The sequence below is a fragment of the Eleginops maclovinus genome, chromosome 17, assembly GCF_036324505.1.
Source record: "Eleginops maclovinus isolate JMC-PN-2008 ecotype Puerto Natales chromosome 17, JC_Emac_rtc_rv5, whole genome shotgun sequence".
NCBI lineage: Eukaryota > Metazoa > Chordata > Actinopteri > Perciformes > Eleginopidae > Eleginops > Eleginops maclovinus.
This window is the reverse complement of record NC_086365.1, coordinates 9,276,689-9,301,372: the sequence shown is the minus strand read 5'-3', so window position 1 is coordinate 9,301,372 and position 24,684 is coordinate 9,276,689. Positions and strand designations below refer to the sequence as shown.

The window sequence follows — 24,684 nt, the reverse complement described above, 5'->3', positions numbered from 1 at the left end:
ACTTTTTGACCTAGTTTTGCTGGTACATAGCACTGAGAAGTAGCTAACGGAATGTTTTAGATTGAACAGAACAGGTAGAACCAAATACATGTGTATGGTTGGACGATCACTGCATCATTGGGACTCGTCAAAACGTCATGTAGTGACAAGTCCCAGGTCTCCGTCTGTAGCTTCATGTCCCCGGCTTCCATTGGAAATGACGTGCTGCCTGTTGTTGGTTGTAGCGGGAACACTGTGGCTACAGTCTATGTCGTCAGCTTTGCATAAAGTTAGGCTAGCAGAACTAGCTAGTTTCAAAATCGGGGTACCAGCCCCACTGAAACTCACAGATTAATTTGTGAGTTCTCCTCAATGTAATCCCATCAAAAATAATGCAAAATGGTTAACTTTACAGGGTTGAGTGTTGAAATAATTCCCTGATGGTTATCTGGCAACTTCTCAGAGCCTATAAACCAGCCCCCCATAAATCTGGACAGACAAACGTTGTGTTTACTTTGACTGCACAATTTATTTCCCTCTAAGTGCTCGGCCAGAAGCTTTTATCCTTACAACTTGTACCTCACACTCAACCTGAACAGAAATACATTCAAATATATAGAGTGTTTTGCAGCAGTTTATATATATTTAACAAAGCAGCCTTAGTCAAGACTACAGATTAAGCCACAAGATGTAAAATACCAAAATAATACCACAACAGTTTATAAGGAGACCTTTTCACAGCAGCCATGAATCTGAAATGCTCAACCTGCATGACAGCCCACTAAAGTTTCTGACACAAATTACACCAGTCAGATATTAATCAGTCTCAACCTCCTTCAAACAGCATGTGTAATGACAAGAATCTCGCACAAATGTGGCCCAAATCAAGCTTAAATAGGGCATCGGAAATGTCAAAGTGCTTGGAAGAGAGACCGAAAGATCACATTCAAAGTCACTGTAGATATATACTGTAGGTGCAATTTTCACAGAGGCACCAAAAGAAGCAAAGTTATGTTACACTGAGTGAGTTCTTGGATAAACAGCCACAAAAGAGTACTCTAAGAAGTACATTTTTGGGAATACAGCAAGGTTTTAAACTTTCTTTACACTACCTGAGAGCAGATTTGCACAATTTAAGGATCTCAGCTTTTCATGATGAGACTCCGGCTCACCCTGTTGCAGGATCAGTCAACGAGAAAGCATTGGGGAAGAACAACAAGCGGGAAAGCTTCAGTAATAGCTCAAATGCCTTTTACAACACATTTAGCAACTAGCATTTCCTTGCTAAATGTAAAAAAGAAAGCATGTTACAGTAAAAAGGAAGATGGAGACAAGCTCATGCTGTGATTTCAGAGGTTACCATCAAATCTCTGTTTTCTAAGCCATAAATAGAGTGAAGTGCATCATGCCCACACATCTCAATCACATACATGTCAGAATGCACACTGATGTGCACCTACAAACCTCACACGCACAGGGAGCGCAGCACCTGTGAGGAACATCAATAGTAATTCCCTTCAATTAACTTCAACCCAGGCCTGACCCAGAAATAACCCAGGCTGGAGGCCCCCACTCTAATGGATCCTCATATGGGCACACACAGTGATTTCCCCCGTTGTCTGATCTGGTTCATGTCTTCCTGGAGAGGAACCAGAGATAATAGAGAGAGGGAATCGATCCTCGACGCTCCACTTGGTACCACTTTTTCTCAAACATGTTAGAGCAGACTGAAGCTGGATTCAATAAAAGCTTAAGAGTACGGGACACTTGTGTTCCTTAAAAATCATTCTGTTTCTAATTGGAAAGTACGACCAGTAAAATATGTTGGATTCAAGGATCTTAAAGTGGTTTGTAACCTTGGTAGTGATGCATTTGGCTTAAGTGGACTAGCAGCCTTTCTATAAGAAAAACAAATCTGTCTTCTTCTTAGAAATATAGTTGTGTTAGAGGGAGAGGAGACGGATGAAAAGGAAGAAAGAGGAGACATTTGAGAGCACGAGGAGTGAATGCTCGGTATTGTGTCAGTGTTGATGTGGCTCCATCTTGTGGTTGATGTCAAATATCACAGTAAAGATCTGCAATGAGCTCAGGATCAGTGACTCTCCTTATTCGAGTGGTTTCTGAGACACGCACATAAAGGTGTATGATGTAAGCGAGGGAAAGCCTGACATCGTGTGAAAGGTCTGATATCATCACATACAAAGTAACTTATTTCCAGATTCACTGATTGGAAGCATTTTCAGTCCCAAAAGGCTTTATTACAATATGTTTTTTAAGAAAAAATGGAAATGCAAGCCATAGAAAAAATACTGCTGATGCTAATGATGCTAAAAAAACAGGGAAGAAAACTCACGAAACTTCACAACAACAAAGGATTCTATTCATATATACACAAGCTGTGATGGCCCTACAAATATTGTTTTTAAATGTGTTTCTTTCAGTCAAAATTGGTTCCTTGATTATATTTTTAAGACATATTAACATAGCACAGACATTTCAAAATGAGTGATTGTTTTGATGGCATAATTGGAAATCTCAAATTATTATTATATTGTATATTCTCAAAATATACTTTTATGTCCACAATACAATAAAGGTGAGCACAGCACACACCAGCATGTGCCAGAGTTTAAAAACAGAACATATTTAGCATGATTACATTGAACTTTTATTACGTCATTTGGGATTTTCTTCTCTTTTTTAAAGGCTCTTGTTTCAAAGACATTAACGAAGTATTCCTTAACAACGAGTGCTTTGTTGAAAGTATAAATAGGACAACTCTCACTTCAAAAACAACGTTAATATTACAGTATTTTCTAACTCAAAACCATAAGAACAATTCCTTGCATAGTATTTACTTTAAAGCAAATATTTTGAATATAAAATGATTTAAAAGATGACCTCTCTTGGAGTCAATGGACACTGCTTCAGCCAGAATCTGGTACCTATGTTACCTAAATGTGTTTGTTCAGCAGGAAATGACTTTAAATGACACAACCAGAAACAGGAAGTAGCTTGACTTTGTGAAACTAGACTTGGGCATTTATACTTATGGATTTTTTTAGACTTGGTCCAAGCAGTGCAATAAAACAGGCAGCCTTTACTTTCCTCCTCACTAGGAAATAAAATGTAAAAGATCTAATGTATTGTATTGAGTGCAGTACCACAGTTTAAAAGTAGTTTTGCTCTTAAAGTTCCAGCCTTTTTCCATACAGTAGTATAATCTGCTCTCATTATTCTACCCATACAGAACATTTATTTTTTGTTTAAATCTGTCCTCCAGGTGAGAGCCTTTATCTGGGATCACTAATAGGGTTGACTAAATGTGAAATGTTTAACATTAGTTTGGTTTCAGCGGATTGTTTTAAATGTGCCTCAGGATAACGCTTATGTTTTCATCGCAGTAAAATGGAAATTAGTAAGATAATTAAAGGTTGCTTCTGGCAACCATTTTATTATCTAGTAAGGGAGAAGGGAGGCATTCTTTCTAAGTCCGAGCGATAGGATCATGTCACCCGAGTCGGACAGGCTCTCTTAAAAATGAGTAAATAATCAACAAAAATCTTTTGTGCGATCATTTTTAAAATGTTCAGTCTCCTGTTTGAATGTTCTTGTAAGACTTATTCACTTCATATAAGAGAGTCCTAAGTGGACCGTTTCTCCACTCCCTGCTTGATGCCCAGCACCAGATGAACGAACCAGTTAATCTGAACCATCCAGCCCTTCTCTCTGCAGATCTCTATCTGGTCCAGCAGGTGGCGCTGCGCCTCGTCCTCGCTGCAGCCCACAGTCAGCGCCTCACGGATGTACTCGATGTCCTCCTTACTGGTCAGCTGGGGCATGCCTGTTCATGGGAAGAAATATGAGAGTATCACCTTTCAGACATTCAGCATTTATAAATATATGTTATTTATTATCGGGAAAAACACTGCATTTGTCTTTTTGACACATGTGTAAAGTTGCACTTAATGACCTGAATCAGTCAGCTAGTTTTATATAGAAACTTGAACCTTTGCCTAAAACACAGTGGGTGTGACTGAGTGAAATTCCACATAAGGAAATAATGTTAACAAACTGTTTTTGGTGTGCTGTGACGGGCACTAAAGAGAGAAGCTTTGAGTTTTATCAGAAGGAAGTGTTACCGGTCATCAGCATCATGGAGAAGAGGATGATGAGCAGGTTGGTGTGGTGCCGCAGCGCGAGGTACGCCTTCACACACACGTCCTGAGACACAGAGAAGGCAGGTGTAATACAGCAAAGTGTGCGTACATATATATATATATATATATATATATATATATATAAAACGCAGGAGATTTGACATATGAATGACAGGTGGGTGTTCCTGTAATTGCATTATTATTACATATTAATAACGGTGGGTTAAGTCTATTCACATGAAAGGAAATCCATTTACTGCACCTGGAATTTCTGGAAGTGAGGGCTGCTTTTCTTCCCGGTTGTTCCCATGACATACAGGAAGTCTGGTGTGAGCACGAAGGGAACCCACTCCTTACTGATTCCCATGAAGCTCTTGTAATTCCCCAGGATGTGCCCAAAGTCGATGTGGAAGAGATTCCCTGCAGGAAGACAAAAGAGGTTAGTTTTCAGATCTCAGTTTTCTTCTTGTTTCCTGAACCCCTTGTTTCACACGTGATGCACAATTGCAAAAAAACAGTGTGAAAAGGCTGCATGATTATATTTATTTCTGATTTCAGACAAAAGAAGTCGGTACCAGATTCAGTGATCATGATGTTGTCGTTGTGGCGATCCCCGATACCCAGGACGTAGGTGGCCACACAGTAGCCCCCACAGGAGTACAGGAACTTCTCCACCGCATGCTGGAACTACAGGGAAACAATATTGTGAACGTCCTGTGCTATTCTCAGAGGTTCAACTCCTCTTTAGTCTCTGCTGCTCAAGACAGTACAACTGTCAGCTGTGCAAATATAATAATAAGCACTTTTTCAGTGCTCAAAGTTGTTTACAGAGGTAAATAAAAAAGAAAGACAACAATAAATAAAGTAAAAGTCACATTAAAATCGAGCAAAGTATAAAAAAATCACACATTAAAAGCCAGTTTGAAGAGGTGAGTTTTTGTGAGTTTCTTGAAGGTGGTGAGGTCAGTGCAGTCTCTGATGGGTAAATATGTAAAGTCTCCCTCTTCCATCGGGTTTCATTGTGGGTATAAACACTGTGCTGTGAGACATGGACATATAAAAGCTATACCAATACCGTGCTAAACCATGGTAACAAAGTAGATGGTTATCATACCGTGTGTATTTGCTTATCTACAATATTGATAAAACTAACACATGTGACGTATTTTCTGAGGTAAAGGTACAGACAGCGGCAACTACAGTATACAGAAATCCTTCTTTTAAGGGTCACTCAACTAGTAATATAAAAAAATCTATCCTTTGTGTTGAATGAAAGCTTAGAGATGAGACTGATATCTTAAACCAGGGCAGGAACCTCTTAAAAGGAAGATACAGACACTAAGACAGGTGTTGGGGCCAAAGGGTTTTCGTCTGTGTGTATTTGTACTTCCTTCCTGTCTGTCACTTTGCCACTTCCTCTTACGTCTGATCAACAGCAGCAGCTGGAGCCGCCACCATCACAACATTGAATCCATAAATAACACCCAGCACACAGGAAAACAGAATGCATTTCAGCTTCAATAATCTAGATATAGGCCACATAATCAAGCAAATGACGTGCATGTCCTCTGGTGTGCTGAAAAGGAGTACCTTGTCCTCGCTGACACACTTGTCCCGCAGCCACTGATAGAGGATTTCATCTTTAAAAGCTCCTGTGCTTCCCACCACACTCTGCTGGATGTTAGCGATGGTGGTGGCGTCCTTCACAATCTCAATCATACCTGCAGCGATAGAGGAGGGGTCAATCTCACAGAATGGCTGTTATATTAGAATCCTTAATGTTCTCCATTTAATGACGGACCTATTCTGTTTCCAGTGGAGATGCAGCCGTACGGCAACAGGCAGAGATCCAGGGACTCGGTCTCCCAGATGGACTCCATGATGAGCAGATCTACAGGGACACACAAGTAAACTGAGTCCTTTTGAGGAGTCATAATGTGTGTGTTACACTGTGACGCCACTCACCTGCAAGATGAGCATGTCCTGCCTGAGGTCGTCGCCGTCTTTGAAGATGATGCCGATTGGGTCCTTGGACAGGGTGGTGGGGTCGGCCCTTTTGAACTGCAGCCACAGAGGCTTCTTCTTAGATGCCATCACTTTACACTGCTCGATCTGAAAGTGCATAAACGCAATGTCGAATAAAAGACTGTTCACTATTTTTGTTATTATTGGCTTTCTACTTCGCACCTTGGTATGAGTGTGTCTGTTTTCATCAATGTGTGTGTGTGTGTGTGTGTGTGTGTGTGTGTGTGTGTGTGTGTGTGTGTGTGTGTGTGTGTGTGTGTGTGTGTGTGTGTGTGTGTGTGTGTGTGTTTCACCAGCAGGGCTCCAGCTCTCAGTCCAGGATCGTAAGGGACCCTGAAACTCTTGGGCGGACCGGCCGGCTGAAGAGTCTCCAGCTTCTGACGCAGCTGAAACACCACTGACACACACAGACACACACACGGTTGCAGTTTCACAACACAAACTCAAGCACTACACAGAGAAACCTGCTCAAAAGAACATAGATGTTGTACACTTTTATTTTAATACAGTGACAGCAACATATTGCAGATTAGCTTCAGAGCTTCGTCCTGACCTTGTGCGGTGATGTCGTACTTGTCAGCGTACAGGGCCTTCATCTCTCGGGTGACTTTCTGCAGAGCTTCTGTCATCTCCACCTGCAGAGCATCACTTCATTATTAGCTGTTTTGTTATGTACACCCAGCGTTGTGTTCAGGGACTTGTGTCTCACCTGTTTCCTGAAGTCTTGCAGCATTTCCTCCCCGCAGCCTCTGAGGTAGGCCTCCAGCAGCACGGCGTACCTCTGCTGGTAGTGCATGGACTGAGCGATCTCGCTGCGCAGGAACCAGAAGAGGAAGTGACCGATGCGCTTACTCTGTGGACGGAGAAATGACTCATAAAAAGTGGTTGCAGAGGGTTAGCGATCAGACGAGGGCGAGGTGAGTAATATTAGCGCTTAATAGGGATATAATGAACATGTGCTGTCTTTGAAAAAACAATAAAAACATTTGATCGCCATCTTCCTAAACTTTTGGGATTTGATTGCTTTTAAGTATCTGTCTACACACACATACACTTACCCTCAGAGCTCTCTTCAGCAGGAACCTGACCAGGGCACTGTCATGGTACGGCTCAAACTTGACTGCCTGTAAAAAAAGAAGCTTTATTCGTCAAACCACTCAAGCTGGAACTTAATGATTTCCAGGTTTCAAAAAACACTTAATTTTTGAGAAGTATTTTCGTTGTCATGTGAAACCAAATTACACCCCCCCCTCTCTGGATACACGCAAAACCACGCCGTGGAAATCCCACAGATTGCGGCAGGTTGGCATTTTGTAAACAGATGTGAACAAAGGCACATTCAAGACAGACAGAATGACAGTAACAGGTTTGGATGTTTAATAGGGAAGGAAGTGCAGAAAGTCTTTCAATGTCCAGGCCGGGGGTACGGGAATTACAAAAACAGCATTGTATCAGGCGTCTTTGATATTAAAAGCTGTATATGTTAATTTAGGATGACTAAGGTCAAGAGTTTTCATATGAGCAAAAGCTACAGACTTCCTGTGCAGCACATTTGTTTATCTCTGTCTTTAAATACAAAAGCAGACAGATTGCAGTGTGTTGATGCAGAAGGTGGCTATGGTAGTCACACAGAGCGCTCTTTGTGCTCACTGCCATGCAAATAGGACCTAATGGAAGCAGAGTGGACGGGTGAAAACGCTTCTTTGTCGCTGACCTATGATGCAAACAACAATTTTAATACTGATAAATCCATCACTCTCCTTTTCTCATTAAAGGACTTTAGTATTATCTTACCTTATTACCTTAGTAAATACGTACTTTACCCTTGTTATAAAGTCCCTGTATTTTCTCTGTGTGCTATGCTGAGTTTAGAAAGTTAAAAATATAAGAAATAAATCGACAGTTGACCTGTGTTATTAAATATTTGGAAAATAATCTAAACCAGTACCTTAAACAAAGTATTTCTGTCAGTATATTTGTTTTACATAATACAGAGACAGCAGATTACTGTGGAGCCTAGAGTAATTTTCCTATCCTTCCATGACAACAGCTCATTTGTTATACCGCTCATGCAAAGTCCACTAATGCAGCAAACACGCAGTATGTATCTGTAGACATTTCCATGCGCGGCTGGTCCCTGTGAATCAGGACAGGGAGGCTTTGCTCTGATCACTAGCATCTTATTCAGGCAATCCTCTGGGTGGTCAACGATGTCAGATGAACAGATAGTAAATCAATAAGGGATTAAAAAGGGAGGCAACGCTAGTCTATTATTCAACAGATTTTTCCTGGAAGAAGTGCTTGGCATAAAGACAGGGAGGGTAAAGAGTATCACCTGTACGAGCTGAAGGAGGTATCTGAGCACATCATCATCCTCCAGAGTCTCCAGCTTCCTGACGGCCATGGAGCGGACCTGAGCGTCAGAGTAGTGACAGTCCAGCATCTGCATGGCCAGACCCACATCCAGACCACTGAGAGGGGACAGCAAGAGGACAGCTGAGGGGACACTGAAGCTTCTGAGGACCCGTACATATGACATAAACAGTCAAATCTTACCTGCTGTCCCACGCACTGCTGCGCTCTAGCAGACGATGTGTTGCCAGAACATCTTCCTGTTTCCCCCACCTGACTGAAGCCAGCAGCTTCGGGTAGGCCCTAAGCATACGGAGGCATGGAGAGAGGATTAAATGTCCATTAGTACGAGTTCCTAGAGTCAGAGGCTGTGGGTAAAGAAGGCTAAGCATACCTGGGGTCACGCATACACTCGTGCCTGAAGTGCCACAGCAGCTCCTTGTCCTCCGGGCTGAGCGGGTGCAGGGGGTCGGTGTTCACGATGGCTGCAAACTGCTTCTTTAGGTGGTTGGGCATCTCCCTCTGGCCGCGCTCCCCCTCAGCCTCCTCGCTGCCAGCCCCCACGTCTCGGCACACGTCCCGGCTCTTGGGCAGCACCACGGGGTAGCAGTACTTGTCCAGCAGGATGGCGATGGCCATGGCGGACGCCTTGTCCGGGTTGGTGGCCGAGGTGAGCTTGTCCGCGTTGATGCTGCTGCTGCTCTCCTCGCTCTTCTCCGGCATTTTCCACATGTGGAGGATGAACTCGCCCTGGCGCAGCAGGGAGCGGTGGTCGATCAGCAGCAGGTTGACGTAGTACAGGAGGCGACTCTTGGTCTTCCCTGAAAGACACACAGACGCTCTGATGACTGTCAACATGACGCAGTGACGCATTGTTAGCGAACCTCACCTTCATGACTGCCTGTTGCTGTATCCTGGTAGGACAAGGTCCCCTTGGAGGTTGGCGTCAGAGGCTGCTTCCCACAGATCACCTGGGAACAGAGACAGTTAGTGAGGAAGTAAAAACGGCCAACAAAAGTCTTGCATCTTCCTCCGTCCTCTGATTGAATTGTTACCTGCAGGTTGAGGCGAGCTCCTTTCGGCAGGTCCCTGATCTTTATGTTAAACTCCAACCAGCAGTTCCATAGCACCTCTTCATTGAAGTTTTTAGAGGACGTCCTCTCCTGAGAAAGAAAGACAGGGTTGAATCTGCTGTTCATAATGAATGTATGTTTCACAAATGCTCAAAGGTAAACATGTCGTGGTGGCCAATTCTGGTGCAACTTCCCTTTAAAGGATTTACCTACTGAACTCTCATTATGGTTGTTTTTGTGTCAAGCCTTCCATTCACCTGCGGGATTCAAATTATGTTCCTGCTCAAAATGTTATCAGGAAACACTGCAGCACTTTTGTTTATTGAATTGGATGAATATCAGCCTCTCCTGAATGAATGACTGCCAATGCGAAGTTAACAATAAAGCGCTTAAAGAGGCCATATTACGCTTTTTGGAGTTTTCCCTTTCCTCTAGTGTGAAATGCCATCATTGGACTCCTATGTTGACGTCTGTGACATAATGACATCGCTATTTAACTTTGCACTTCTATTGGCGAGCGTTCCCACATATGTGATATGTATGTGATAGGCTAAGGGGCGGGACATCTCTAAGCGGTTGACCAATCACAACAGAGCCGACCAATTAGAGTAGACTGGGCTCTGGTTTCAGACAGAGGGTGAAAAGAGGTGCTGCAGCAAAGGAAGTATGAGAAATATAAAGAGCTTTAGGAACAGGCACAAAATAAAATACTAAACCTAAAAAAGGGCATTAATGGGCCCCTTTTAAAAGCCTTTTATTATAAAGCCCTATTTTTCAATGTGGTTAGCACAGAATGTGAGGTTCATCAACGATGTGGCTATAAAATAAAGCACAGCCATTTGAAGCACTTTTAAATAAGTGGAAAGGAGTAATGTAAGAAGAGAAAGCAGACACACTGAGAGGTGAACGATAGGCTCATGCTTTAGAGCCAACATATGTCACACCTTCATCAGATTTATTTCTATGTATAGTGTAAAGTTTTACTTACCTGAGCTAGGAGCTGCTGGCCGTGGAAGATGCTGGCCTCAATGAAGACAATGAGCTCTGGGCTTTTGGGGAGGGATGGGATGTCGATCCCGAGCACCTTCACTCTGAACTTCCTGTTACAGTCCCACATAGAGATGGTGAACACGCGCTCATGGTCCTTCTCGTCGATGGTCAGCTGCTCATGGGTACCTGACAAAGAAGCGTGCATAATGTATGTGCTTCACCATCAAACACACACACACACACACACACACACACACACACACACACACACACACACACACACACACACACACACACACACACACACACACACACACACACACACACACACACACACACACACACACAACGGATCTAACCTTACAGCCTACCTGCCACTCCGGTGCAGTCATCTACTTGAGCCCAGTCCTCCTTCTGAACCAGGTCCAGGTCTGGATCAGGGGCCGTCTCCAGAGCCAGGTGGATTTCCTCCCCGTTCTTCAGACACTGACGGACCCAGTTGAAGTCCTGTAGAGGTTTTTCCCCGTACAGGTACTCCTCCCTGAGCGAACACACACACAGAAACATTATCTTCTTAAAACTATCACCAGTCAATGACTCTTTTACTTCATTTCCCTTTATATTGGCTGTATGAGTAAGTAGTTACCTTCCGCACACACGGAGCACAAAGTCTGCCTCACACATGTCCTCAGGGATTCCCAGCAAAGCTTTCTTACTCGCCGTCTTCGCGAAAAAGCTCAGCAGTACCTGAATACGATGAAAAAAGTCGGAAAATGTTACAGGGAGATTAGATCAAGTGGTAAACTAGTGAAAGGTGTGTATCAGCACATCTGTGTACCTGTGCTGGCGTGTCTCTGATTGACACTTTGATGGTCTGGCTGGCTGTGCCGATGTGGATCACCAGCAGGATGTGACCGTTACTGACCTGAAGGAGGAGGAGCCACAGTAAAAAGGCAAAATAAAGCCAAACGTTATCGAACCACTGATCGTAACCATTAATCTTCCACACACACCTTGCTAAACAGGCGTTCCGGCAGCGTCTTGCGGGTCACCCACGGGTCCATGGAGTAGAGTTTTGGGTCGCGGTCAGACAGCTCGATGCGCCGCGGCGTCAACAGCTTCCTGCGGGTGAACTCCAGCTCGTCGTCGTGCACGTTGCTGACGTCCGTCACGTCGTAGGCGATCAGGTAGTTGAGGTAGCGCTGGTAATGCAGGGACTCGTCTGAGGGCTGTGGGCGGGGAAGCAGCTGGATCCGCCCCACTTCTTTCTTCAGGGCTTTAGAAACACAAATGTTTACATCCTTTCATACTCACAGTGGGAATTAACTCTGTCAACGGCTGCTACCTCTCCAGTAGCGGATGCAGTCCAGCGTCTGGAACACCTGGTGCTTGTCGTAGATCTCACACACGTTGCCTTTCTTCTGGTAGAGCAGGATGCAGTGGTCCGGAGAAAACCTCTGGTAGAAGTCCGGACACAGGTTCAGAGTCACCGCTTTCAGCCACACCTGAGCTTTCACCTGCAAACACAACAAAATAACACCATGTTTGTTAAAAGCATCCCAACTAATGAATAATCTGATGATCAGTAAACTCACCTGTTCCACCGTCCAGTTTCCTGCCACCTCCAGCAACAGAGAGTCTGGACTGTTTCCCCCCCGCACCACGGTGGGCAGGATGAACTCCACACTGATCTGATCCATGGAGGAGCCGAACGACGACGAGATGGCCTTCTTTCTCCTCCTCCTCCGGGGCTCTTCTCGCAGGACTTTGGGCTCTTCGTCACTCACCTGGATCTGCTGCCCGTCCATCACCTAGCTGCTGGGGGACAGACAGAGTACTGTAGATATTTGTAATGCCTGCCACCTATTGATCAGGGAAAAATGATCTTTGACCTTCTGGGCAATCACATAAAAGCTCTATCTATGGACCGAGTTTCTGTAAATGGTTGTGAAAGCAATGTTTAAAAACATTTCTGCTTGATCTTTCTGTCAAACGATGAAACTGCAACAAGGTCGAAAGTAGGATTAATAATAAGCTGAGTATTTTCTATTTAATCAAATCCTTTTCAATATTTATTTTAATGAAATGATACAAAACTATTACAAATGTCCCGGTATGACGGACAGAATTCGAGATTCTATATTTTTTTGTTATGTTATCCGTATGGTTCAATGGATTTTGCCTTAGATATCTCACCGAAACAAAGAAAACAATAGTAGTGCCAATTATTCAGCGAGCAGAGGATTAAACCAGGTATAAAACTACAATACAATAATCATAAAAGAATATAATAAATGGTTCAAATAAGATAAAAAAAACCATAGAGAAACAATAGATAAATATGGCATGTTCAAATTAGCTCTTATTAGCAGTGGTGTTAACCCTTTGATACACAGCATGAATCAAAAATGACCCGTAAGAGATTTTAATTATCTTTGCAATAAATTACTTTAATCATTCAGAATTCCAGGTATTCCTCAATTAACTTGATTTTGATCAAACATTCTTAGTTTATTTTTTCCTTGCTTACTTTTTTGAATAAAAATGATTTTGGATCACTTGTGTAAGGCACAACATGGGTCCAAAATGACCTGCATTCTTCCCCTTTGTTATATCATGCATGGCTGAGTGTTTCTTTGCTATAAAATCTATATATTTAGCCATTCATATTCAAAGTATTTATTAAATATCTTGTTTTGTATAACAAATCACTATTTTCATTCTCCGTTTCTTATTTATGAACTAAAATAGTGTTTGTATACAGAAATGAGCCATGCATGAAATCACTACAGGTACATTTTGACCCATGTTGTGCCTTAAAATGGGTTTGCATAGCTTGTCTATCAAAGGGTTGAATGAACCACTAGATACAGTGTATTAAACACACTAAGCTCAGCTGCCCTGGGGCCTGCAGAGCTGTGTGTGCAGTGTTAGAAGGCGCACAGCTTCAGGATATGTGCTGGGCTTCATGTGAGGAGGAAGGAAATTTAAAAAAGTGGAAAGGCCTTTCTTTTGTTGTCTAGCCTCATAGATTTCTGCCAGGGGTTTGATGTCCTGATGGCCAAGATAGGGTCATTTCCACTGGTCCTGCAACGTCTACTACACACACTTCATCTGAAAACATTTCTGCTCTAAACTAATACATTGTTGTTAGGTTAAAAAACAATAATCTAATATAATAACTACAGCTAAAAGTGTGATTCCATGACTGAGACTGTCCCCAAACAAAGCCTTTACTATTATTTGCTGTGTCTAAAACTACTATGACAACCCAATAAGCTCCATTTTAGAAGTAAAGTAGCTGGAATTGCATTTACACATTTAGAAATGCCTCAATAAGAGACTGTTGTAAAAAATCTAACTCATGATGTAAATTGGCTGGAGTCACAAGATTAAATGGTTTCCCTTCTTTAGCAGAGGAAGTGTTCAAAGCAGGAAGCAGCTAAACACAGAATGGGTGTGAGTGCAGTTAAAGTGCACAGAGACAGGCTGCTGTTTAAACTCTGTGGTAGAGATCTGAACATGTGTACCAGTTGTAGGGGTAACAACACACTGTTTCACAACTTTTGAAACAGTTTGCTGAATGTAACGGTACAGCTGCCATAATAATCGGAAGGTGCCTGTATACAAAAACATGAATGACTCACCAATGAACGCAGACGGCAACAAAACCAGGAGCTTTGGACGCAAATGTAGGCATTTATGCTACAAGAAGAGACCTTAAACCAGAGTAAAAATGGGTTTAAAAGTGTAGTCAGAGTGGAATAAGGAAACGCTGCGCTGTTTCACAGGAAAGATCGTCAAGTTTCCCATGCGCTCTCCGGCTGACAAGGAAAACTTCCGCCTCTGATTTTCAAAATAAACTACGTACAACGACTCTAAAATAATAATAATTAAAGGTATGACATTTATGGGGCTATATTTAAATGATATGATTGTCAGTTTCTTTTTTTAATATCTCGTAATACAAAACCGAATGTGATGAGGTATTATATAGTTTATTTTAAGTATTATGGTTCTATTTAAGTACGCGAGTGTACTGCCCTCCAGTGGTCACAATGAGGAACTACAGTTACTACGATTACTCGTAAAAATTCTGGTAATATTATTGATGACTAAAAATGGAGATTGAATACTATTAAACGTAAAAATTCGTATTTCTAATATGTGTCCACTTGAAAACAATTAAGTAGTCTATTAGTTTATAAATATCAGGCATTTATGTTAATATATATCAGCTTGTATTTATTTGGAGTTTTTCAATTTTAATTATATCGTATTTCCCGTTATAATGTTCATTGTATGAACATTATATTACTTGTAAATGCAAACCTCCTACCTAGACAAACAGTTCTGATGATTTATTTGGAAAGGATGGACCGGAAGTGTTGCCAGGTAATCTTGTCTAATTTGAGGTGTGCTGCGATGATGCAGTTCCTCACAATGACCGCTGGAAGGCAGTAAACACTCACGATTCTCCACGAGTGTCAGCTCCACCAGCATCAAAGAGGCAGACATGACAGAGAAAAAGAAAGAAAGACATACTTGTATTCCCCGAGGGGATATAGGATTTCAGCATGATCTCCAGAACAAAGCGCCAATAAGTAAATAAAACAATACACAATAGCTATTTGACTCGTTATGTATGTAACAACCAGAATAAAAATAACTTCAATATTGTTATGTATTCATTTTCTTTGTTACGTCATTATTATGATTCTGCCACACACCACACCAATCTAGTCTTAATTGAATACAAGGAGTCTTGGACTAGAACTTTATAATCTCACAGCAATGAATAGTGTGTTGTTCCAACCCTTTTGTTTTATTGTAATCCTTTATTGTACTTGTTTTTCTTTTCTTTTCTTTTTTTACTTATAAAGTAAACTTTTTCGCAAGTTTCTTTCTCCCTAAATGAGAGGATGCCTCTAGTTTGGGCTTCTAAGTCTCCTGATGGCAGCAGTGAAACGTCCATAATCACACCAAAGAGTGTGTACTTAGGTATATTGAGGGTTTGTAGCAACTGTTACAAACATGTGTCAGCCTGTTGTTCTTGTTGCACTGGATGCACGGTAGCTGTCCTTTAGGCTGTTTTTCGGTTGGATTTATATTTATATTGCTATTGCATGATTATTACACTTTATGAGAGGGGATATAATACTTAATATACTGTCAATTTGCTGAAAATAATCTTTGCTCTTTATACTTGTTACATTTGGTTTAGCCATCTGTCCTCACTTAAACCCACCCAACGTTTTCACGTTGTGGCGATAAGAACCAACTGCACTTTGCCGACCAATGAGAATAACAGAAGCTGCTGATTGACATCCGCTTTGACCAATAGGATCACTGGGCACACGCTGTTTATATCAGCCCCCATCACCGTACAAGGCGACTGTTTTGGTGAGTTAAGGAAAGTTCATTGAAATCATTTTGGCAGTTTTAAAGCGTTTAATATGAGGAGCGATAACAGCAATTGAATGATGTTGGCCCGATCTCGGCAGACGAGTTATAATTTGAAACTGTCAACGTTTATTTGTGGCCTTAAATGGACTTTTTCTGCCCTCTCCGTAAAGCTTCATTGTTGACGTTAGTTGTTTTTTGTAGCTGCATTTGCGCAATACAATGGCTAGTCCAATTTCGTTAATTTCATCATATTTTCACGCCTTAAATCTCTATGATGTAGTTAATGTGTCGTTGAAATACAGATGCTAAAGCTTTTACTCATTTTCGTCGACGTAACTTCAGTATTTCTTTTGTTTCGTGACCGCAGATAACGCTGCTTCCTTTGAAGTGTATCGCCGTGTATTAACGTTGACAGAAGTTGCATTTAATAACAACCCATAATATCATACCAGCCTGTCCATTAAAAGTGCTTAATGTCGTGCTTTTCACTTATTTTAACCGACTTCAGATGTATTATCGCTGCCCTTCTTGCTATTGAATGAATGGGCTTTTCTGCGCATGCGTGCATGATCTCAAAGTTTATCAACAAGAGAAGTCACATGACGAGAACATTGTGAAATAGATAATAGTGAATACGCAATGTATAAGTATTCCATGAATAAATTGCGCTGTGAGGGATGTGTCGGAGCGTTGTGTATAATTAGGTAACAGCCCTGTGTGTCCTTATGTCACCCCGGACATATATAGCCTTTACATTACAGCCTGCTGGAGGATCAAGTTCCTGTGTCAGTGTGACTCATGGCTGATTCACATGTCATTGATGCTTAGTTTACATTGGCATATTTGTTCCTACACCAACATGACAGGTCTATATCCCCTGTTTTGACGATTTAATGAAGCTATTGTTTAATATAGTGAGAGTAGTCGGGTACAGATGTACTGTGTCTGCATGTTTCAGATCATCATGGTGTGGGAGGTGGTGACCAGTAAGCCAAAACATCAGAGCGGTGGACACACAGGTATCACACATTACACTGTACAGTTAACATGCATCCGTACTGTCGAATAGTGATAGCAGAATCAAACCAGAGGTATTCAGACTTTAATTCCCCTCATATATATTCCAATTGAGCTTCAGAATCAGTCGTCATATTATATCATGTCATCGCCCTAAAAAAAATACTCAATTTAAATTGTATTAAATGGGTTCCTTTTTATAAAATCAACTTTCTAAACCGACAACGGTGCGTGCCTCCATAACAGATATTAAGCACCATAAAAATGAAGTTTATGATGACTTAACAGCAACACATATTGATTGAAACAGACTACTTGGTTACATAGACATATGTTGTGAATTTTGAAAAGGATTAGGCCTACGTGTTTTACATATAATAAGTATCTTTAACAGCCACATTAATTTACGAAGAAATTGTGAAATGCTGACAACAAATCCATTTTCCTAAATGTCCTGTTGTGTGTCTGGTCTTCCCTGCAGCAGTGGTGATGGATACAGGTGGAGAACAGTTACCTGACCTGCTCTGCTGTGAAGAACGCCTCCCCTCCTCCCCTGGCTTCCCCACCAGTGACAGCTATATGGAGTACGGTACGTAATAAAGGAGCGTGCACCTGGTTTATCACAGCAGATGGAGGAAAATCTTCAATTTAAGGGCATGGTCACAGATGCATGAAATTAACAAATGCTTCAGGGAGCAACTTTTCATTTTTGCTTTGTGTGGAGTTCAACTTCAGCGAATTTCAGTCAAATATTGTCTTGGTGCCTTTAGGCTTTATTTCTGATGCAAACTTTTTAAGAAAATGTTTGTTTTCTCCACCTAGACGACCTGCCAGACCTGCAGGAGGTTCAGGAGGAGGCAGAGCCAGCAGTCTACCAGGTGGACGTGGGTGTGTCTCACCAGGAGCGACATGCACACACATACCCTCCTGACACACACTGGCTGACGCAACTGGCCCACATTGCCACGGGACCTCAGAGCCCACTGCTGCAGGAGCCGGCCCCCAGCAGGTACGTGTGCTGGACTAAGACACCAACGTTGAATGAAAATAACATCATATATTATTGCAAATAAGTGATAAGTCAGAAAAATGTTCCCTTCCTAAATGTTGATACTGTTTGTTTTATCTCTCGTCACAGTTCTGTTTCCCAATGTCAATGTTTAAAGCTGATATTGTGAAATAGGGCATTGGTGCTGCATTGCTGTAGTTTTTAAATAATCTGAAACACAGAATTGGCTTTCCACCCGTCGTTTGCTCTATGCAATGAAATCAAACACGTCTTCTTTTTAGCGTACATGTTGTTTCCATATTGCGACTTAAAGCTCACAAACACCGAAGTTGGAAGAACCACTTCCTCTCTCCTGAATAGGAAACATCAGAGGAGCCCCCGATGCAGCAATGGCCTTGGCAACATTCAATTTATCTATAATTATTTTAGTTTAAATGTCAATTTTAATAATAAAACAAATGTAAAAATCAGGCTTAAAATGTGTGATTTGAAATGTATGTGTAGGCCCACTGCCCAGCAGATCCGTTATTTCGGGAAGTGTAGCGGGAGGGCATATCTGTGTTTTAAATGTGCACTTTGTATGCAATTGTAGAATGTAAACTGTTCCTCAGATTGTTGTTTAGTCAGTCTTACTCCCTGTCTTCAGTGTGTGGACTGCACTCCCTCAGCCTGCATTCCTGTCATGAGCCTTGTGTCATTTTCAGCTCCTCCTTGGCCTGCCTCTCCAGCACCAGCAGTAATCTACATTCCTACGCTCGACCTCCCCCCTCTCTCCCAAGTTGCACCACGTCGCCCCCCAGAGGGCGTGGTAGGGAGCGCCTCCGCACCAGGGTACAGCTCACTTCCCCTCTGTCTGAACACAATGTCTGAAAAACACAATAGACGGCTCACCTGGGACACACACTGTAGAAAGTGTGTGTGTGTGTGTGTGTGTGTGTGTGTGTGTGTGTGTGTGTGTGTGTGTGTGTGTGTGTGTGTGTGCGCGTGCGCGTTGCAGTGTCTGTACTGATGTGCTTCATGTCTCCACAGAAGAGCAGGGAACCAGCTGTGTCCTCCCTATCCTCTCAGTGTGACGAGGAAGACGTTGGCTGGAGCTTCTCCTGCCCCCCCACCGCCTGGCACTGCTTCCTCAAAGGTACACACGTTTTTAACTGCTAGGAAGACATGATTTAAATTAAAGCTTTTGTTTATAACTCTTCTCTGTCATCAGGGACTCGTCTGCGTTTCCACATTGGCTCGAACGTGGACTGGCAGGACGTGGAGGACCTGGACTATGCTGAGGAAGACTCTGGTGACGACGAAGGATCCAGGTCTCAGAAGGTACATGATGTTATTATTATGTACGAGGCTTTAGTCCACTAGAAAAGGATCCACTAAAATAAAGGGATTGTACATCATTTCAGGGTTATGGCCCCGAGGGTCTGCAGCTGGTGGAGCATTCAGAGACTGTGTGGTCCGGTCAGGCTTTGCTACAGCTGACATTTGACCCCGGGGCGCTCGGACAAGCTGTCGTGAGTGCCCGCTGCCAACTTGACCACCCCTTCTACGTCAAAAACAAAGGTAGGGATAATGACAAAACACTAGAAAACATCATCAGAAAGAGGAAAAATTATATTCCAATTAACATTGTATTCACTTAGGTTGGTCGTCATTTCACCCAAGCCTGACCGTGGTGCACTATGGGATACCGTGCTATGAAATGGAGGTGGGTGATGTGTGCCTGCCTCCAGGACACAGAGAAGCCAAACACACCGACGACTCGCTGGTGTTTGACACATTCAGGAGGTAAAAGAGGTCGCTGTTCCCAACCTGAAGCTGCAGATGAGTGAGTGTGTGTGAAATGTTTCCCTGTGTGTGTTCCTCAGTTATGACTTCACTCCTCTGGACTCCTCTGCAGTCTACGTGCTGAGCAGCATGGCCAGGCGGCGGCGTGCCTCCCACTCCAGCGTTTCTCCAGACAGAGACACGTTACAAGGTACTGCACCGAGAAAAAAAACACTCAAGGAAAGGTAATATTTTGTTCAAAAAGTAAACCTGTCCATTGTGATCAAACCTGCAGACAACCACAGTCCCGGTCCCTCCCCCTCACCATGTCCCAAGCCAACCAAAACCCAGCAAGCCAGCGCAGCAGGAAGTAATAATGCCCCACCCAATAAGTGCAAGCGGCCAATGAATGCCTTCATGCTGTTCGCCAAGAGGTTCAGGGTGGAGTACACACAGATGTACCCTGGCAAGGACAACAGGTGGGTGTGCTTTCTGTGTGTGTGTGTGTGTGTGTGTGTGTGTGTGTGTGTGTGTGTTCCACTATTTGTTGTGATGTAATATGTGTGTGTGTTTGGGTGATTCAGGGCGATCAGCGTCCTACTGGGGGAGCAGTGGAAGAAATTGCGGAGTGAGGAGAAACGGACGTTCACCGTACAGGCCAAAGCCCTCGCTGACGAGCAGAAAAGACTCAACCCAGACTGCTGGAAACGCAAACGAACCAACTCTGTACGTATACACACACACACACACACGCATGCACACACACTGCTTAATTCTCCTCTCTAATTTATCCTCTGTGTCCACCAGGGTTGTCAGTGAAACTTAATGCTGCAGAGAAGAAGGACCTGTAGCAGCACACACACATTCTCACACACACCGATAAGTAGGATTTAATTAAGTGTTTCTAAATGTTCTAACTTCTAAAAACAATATCTGCTTCTTTGATTTTAATACTTTTAAATCGTTGTCCGTTTATAGTCATCAGAACTTTTTAATATTATATATATAATTTATAATGATTTTACAATGTGTGAATGTGACAATTCATAAAAGGAAAAAAAGAGATTCTGGTTATTTTCAGATTCTCATCATGTGCTTGAAACAGGGGGAAGGGTGTGGTGCTGTAGCTTTTGGGGTGAAGTAGAAAATGTAGCCATTTCCACTTAAATATATGTTATATATAAAGAAATATGAATTTTTGTATTGCCTGTATTACTTGCATTTGCGCAGTGTATTGCACAAGACTACATATTATTATTAACTTTGAAATTTATCGTGAAATATTTAGTTTTAAAACAAATGTACGCCACACATTCTTAAATAGTAGCCTTTATTTACCTCTCCTTTAATAAGAGAAGAGGCCTTTATTAGGTTGGTCTGGCTTCGTTCACCACTTTAACTTACCTTTCATTTGTAAACATTTAAATATGAATAAATAAGTGTTGAGTTTTCACTAAAAGTCGCTTGAGAAAGGCAAAACATGATTCAAAAGAGAATAAATACTCCCAGTTTGCCCTTATATTCCTACTGCATAACGAGGTTCATTCTTGACGCACTATATACACTTTATCTTACGTGACTGCTACAGTATATTGTGTCATACCAATGTAAAGATAATTACATGATAATATATATTTTTGGTTTTGACTTAATTTGTTGTATTGATTCTTGAACTTGATCAGGGGATTTCATACAATGTTTCATAATATAAATAAATAAAAGCATGAAAAATCTGTCGTCCTGATAGTGTTGTGTCTTTGTGTGATACGGTGGCCAACAGGTGCAAACGCGCTAACAGCCCGAAACGTTTCCGTTATGAGAAACACGATGCACTTTCACAAACAATGCAAATATAAAAACACAAATGTGGCTGAAACACGTGCAAGTGAATACATATCTACACCAACTTCACTAAACATGGACAGAAGGGTTCTTTCTAGAGAAATATAGTATGAGGGCGCTAACGTCACTTCCGGACAAAAGTACGGCCCGCCCACTTTCTGGCAAAAAATAATGCATTAGAGCAAAGCAGGACGAAAAGTAGTTTCTTCATGTCTTAAAGCTGCTGTGTCCTATATTGCACCTCAAACAACAAATAAATCCCGAGTTGCAGTATCCCCTATTTATCCGGAGCTCCATAAAAACAAAGCTGTCTCTGCCGTCTGATTCTCTATTTGACATGATTTTCACATTTTGGAGCAATAATATAGTTTTTAACTAACAAATATTTTTCCGGCATCACTTTTAAGGGTAAAATCTACATTTTGGTATGAGGGCGCACGACGACAGTTAGAGGGCGCAGCGTCCCTGTTACCCGGTTTAGAATTTACAGGTTTCACTTAAAGAGCTGCAAATAAAAAAAGCTGCAAGAAGCGCAACACACAACGGAGACTGTTATGGCACATTTGTGTTTTTATAATTGCATCGTTTTTCAAACTGCAGCACCTGTCAGCCACCGTAGTGTTTAGGAAGAAAAAGAATAGAGACATTGCACAAAAATGATGGGAGAAGTTTCGATATGAACAACAACATTTTATTTTTTTCCCCTCCTTGAAAAATAAACGAGTTTAAAATCATAAACAAGGTTGGAAACATAAATCGTGTTGCTATTTTTTATTTATTTACATACTGTTTATGGCTGGAAATAAAAGGGATCGACATTAAGCTGCTACTGTAATCATGAAGATAAGCAGAGATAACTTTCCATTAAAACTATAAACATGACCAATATTTCCAGGCTAAAATTATCAAATAGATCCACACAGGTATACTGTATATGTGTAGAGGACTAGAAAAAGACTTTTTTTTATAGTAAAATAGAAAATATATAGCGGTACATTATAAACATACAGTAATTTTGGCCTTTTGATGTATTCAGGGGTATTTACACAGAAAGAGACACATGGGTGCAGTTGGGTTTTGCTTCCCCAGATGAGCTAAATAAATGGTGGAAGCAAAACAGAGGCTGCAGCACGTAGATCAGACATCGATCGATCGAGTCGAGGCAGTAGAAACAACCTGCAAAATGAAAACAGTCGTAGCGAGTGGCACAAGGATGCAGGACGTGATGAAGTTCGTCTTTCTTTCCACTGATCTGTCCCCGAACGCAACAACAGAGCCGTGTTTCAATAGAAATATCAAGAAAGGCTGTTGAAATTTCACACAAAATAATGTAAAATAGGCGTCCATCATCTGGTGTGGAGTTAATTTGTCTCCACAGAGCGCAGTTTTGACAGAATTAGGTGGCTGTATTCCTCAGGGTAACAGAAAGCAATATTTAAATTCCTCTTTCCTGCTGACAACATAAATACATGTCATCAGAAACAGCTGATCAGTCATGTGACTTAAAAGTTTGCCACAACTTATTCTGCAGATGAGTTTTCATCTAGCATCACCTCTCCAGCAATTAAGGAAATATCATCGGCGTTTTCTTAAATCCTTCTCTAATGTGATGCTTCCCAATGTGAATGGAAACACGGCTTATGTCCCGGCTGAGTGATGCACTGATTCTTTTCTCAAGATTATAATGATTGATTATTCTGCTGCAGGAGTGATTTCGGAGGTTTTAAGATGTTCTGCCCTTTATTAAACCTTTGGAATCAATTCCTTACTGTTACTTCCCCCTCCCGCATGTTTGAGCCACCAGGCTAGTGGGGACAGCTTGCATCTTTTACAAAATATCTGATGATTTTTAATCTCCTCTCAGACCTTTACATACGGAGCAACATGCGCGAAATACTTTAATAAAGTAGAAAAAAATCCCAAGTCATTATTTTGGCATATTAGTCACACAGTATCAAAACAGGCTTGTAGTACAATAGGATGAATTAGAAAAGGCACGGGGTATCAGAGTCCATTGAGCCAGTGGAACGGCAGTAAACACCTTGATGTCAAATAATAAATGTCACTAGCGAGACCTGAAGAGGTTTGGTTTTAAAATATTACTCTAAATAAGGAGGAGTGGTAGTTTGAGCCCCGACATCTGCTGGCTAATGTTGTGCACTGCATCAAATATATAAGAAATCAAGAGTTTAGGAGATGTCAGTTTTGAAATTAAAGTAATTTTGTTTCATTTCTATCCATTTTTTGTTATTTTGTCTTGCATGGAGTATAGGGAAAGAAACAAACCAAATAATAAAAACAATGTTGACGAAAAATTAAGATAGGCAGAAGTATTACATTTAGGTACGTCAGTCATTTGAACTGAATAGGTGACTCTTCATCGTTAAGAAAAATATTTTGAATTTTAATATTTAGAAATATATTTTTGATTGTTTTTAATCACAATTGTTTATTTCTAATTCTGAGTGTAACTAATGGATTTATTTATGCTTATTAAACAATTTATTAATGCCTTATAGCTCCGTTATATGCTTGTAAATATAGCTTATTCATCAATAAATGTTTATTATGTCTTGAACAATGAAGCTATCATTTTACTAAATAGATTTTAGGGGAGTTTTCGCAACCCGACAACAAAAACAATGTTTATTTAAAGACTTATAACTGATCTATAAAGCATTAGTAAAGAATTTGTTAACTCCAGTAGTGATTTAACGAAAAATGTGTCCTTTATAATCACTCTCTTATTAGAAAGTGGCATTTTCTCTATTTAGAAAGAGGTGCCACATCAGAAATGAGCTGTGTGTGTGTGTGTGTGTGTGTGTGTGTGTGTGTGTGTGTGTGTGTGTGTGTGTGTGTGTGTGTGTGTATGTGTGTGTGTCTACATGAGTGACTCCAGGCTCTCGGCGATGTTGTTCTGACCCAGCGGTACCGAGCCGTTGGTCTCTGGACTCTGCAGTGCTCTCTGGTCTTCTTGGCTGCTCACCAGGCTCAGCACGGCGCGGTACAGATACTGGTACTGCTCCTGTGGGGGCAACGCTTCAACAGTCAGGGCTTTACAGGTTCA

General features: G+C 41.7%; 3 protein-coding genes across 3 annotated transcripts in view; 1 reads left to right on the top strand and 2 right to left on the bottom strand.

The window, feature by feature from the left end:
* Positions 1-2,215: 2,215 nt before the first annotated feature.
* On the bottom strand, positions 2,216-14,390 carry pik3cg (phosphatidylinositol-4,5-bisphosphate 3-kinase, catalytic subunit gamma). Its single transcript, XM_063905606.1, has 24 exons — positions 14,227-14,390; positions 12,175-12,394; positions 11,925-12,096; positions 11,593-11,855; positions 11,418-11,504; positions 11,226-11,326; positions 10,951-11,120; positions 10,578-10,765; positions 9,572-9,679; positions 9,406-9,487; positions 8,911-9,337; positions 8,721-8,819; positions 8,500-8,635; positions 7,223-7,288; positions 6,874-7,017; positions 6,718-6,799; positions 6,458-6,561; positions 6,101-6,251; positions 5,941-6,030; positions 5,730-5,860; positions 4,715-4,826; positions 4,402-4,559; positions 4,122-4,203; positions 2,216-3,823 (listed from the first exon to the last, which is right to left on the bottom strand). Exons 2-24 carry the CDS (start codon positions 12,385-12,387, stop codon positions 3,624-3,626), a joined length of 3,366 nt encoding a protein of 1,121 aa, XP_063761676.1. The 5' UTR covers positions 12,388-12,394; positions 14,227-14,390; the 3' UTR covers positions 2,216-3,623.
* Positions 14,391-15,941: 1,551 nt separating this feature from the next.
* LOC134879008 (HMG box-containing protein 1-like) lies at positions 15,942-21,512 on the top strand. Its single transcript, XM_063905219.1, has 13 exons — positions 15,942-15,982; positions 16,944-17,004; positions 17,484-17,591; positions 17,825-18,011; positions 18,716-18,842; positions 19,041-19,146; positions 19,222-19,331; positions 19,415-19,571; positions 19,652-19,796; positions 19,877-19,986; positions 20,071-20,254; positions 20,360-20,501; positions 20,583-21,512. The coding sequence occupies exons 2-13, from the start codon at positions 16,950-16,952 to the stop codon at positions 20,592-20,594; spliced, it is 1,443 nt and encodes a 480-aa protein (XP_063761289.1). The 5' UTR covers positions 15,942-15,982; positions 16,944-16,949; the 3' UTR covers positions 20,595-21,512.
* A 774-nt stretch (positions 21,513-22,286) lies between these two features.
* The window catches only part of ptprz1b (protein tyrosine phosphatase receptor type Z1b), a 43,633-nt gene continuing 41,235 nt past the window's right edge, over positions 22,287-24,684 (bottom strand). The window contains 1 exon segment of the mRNA XM_063905217.1: positions 22,287-24,642. Coding sequence (XP_063761287.1) covers positions 24,499-24,642 — 144 coding nt within the window. The 3' untranslated portion in view covers positions 22,287-24,498.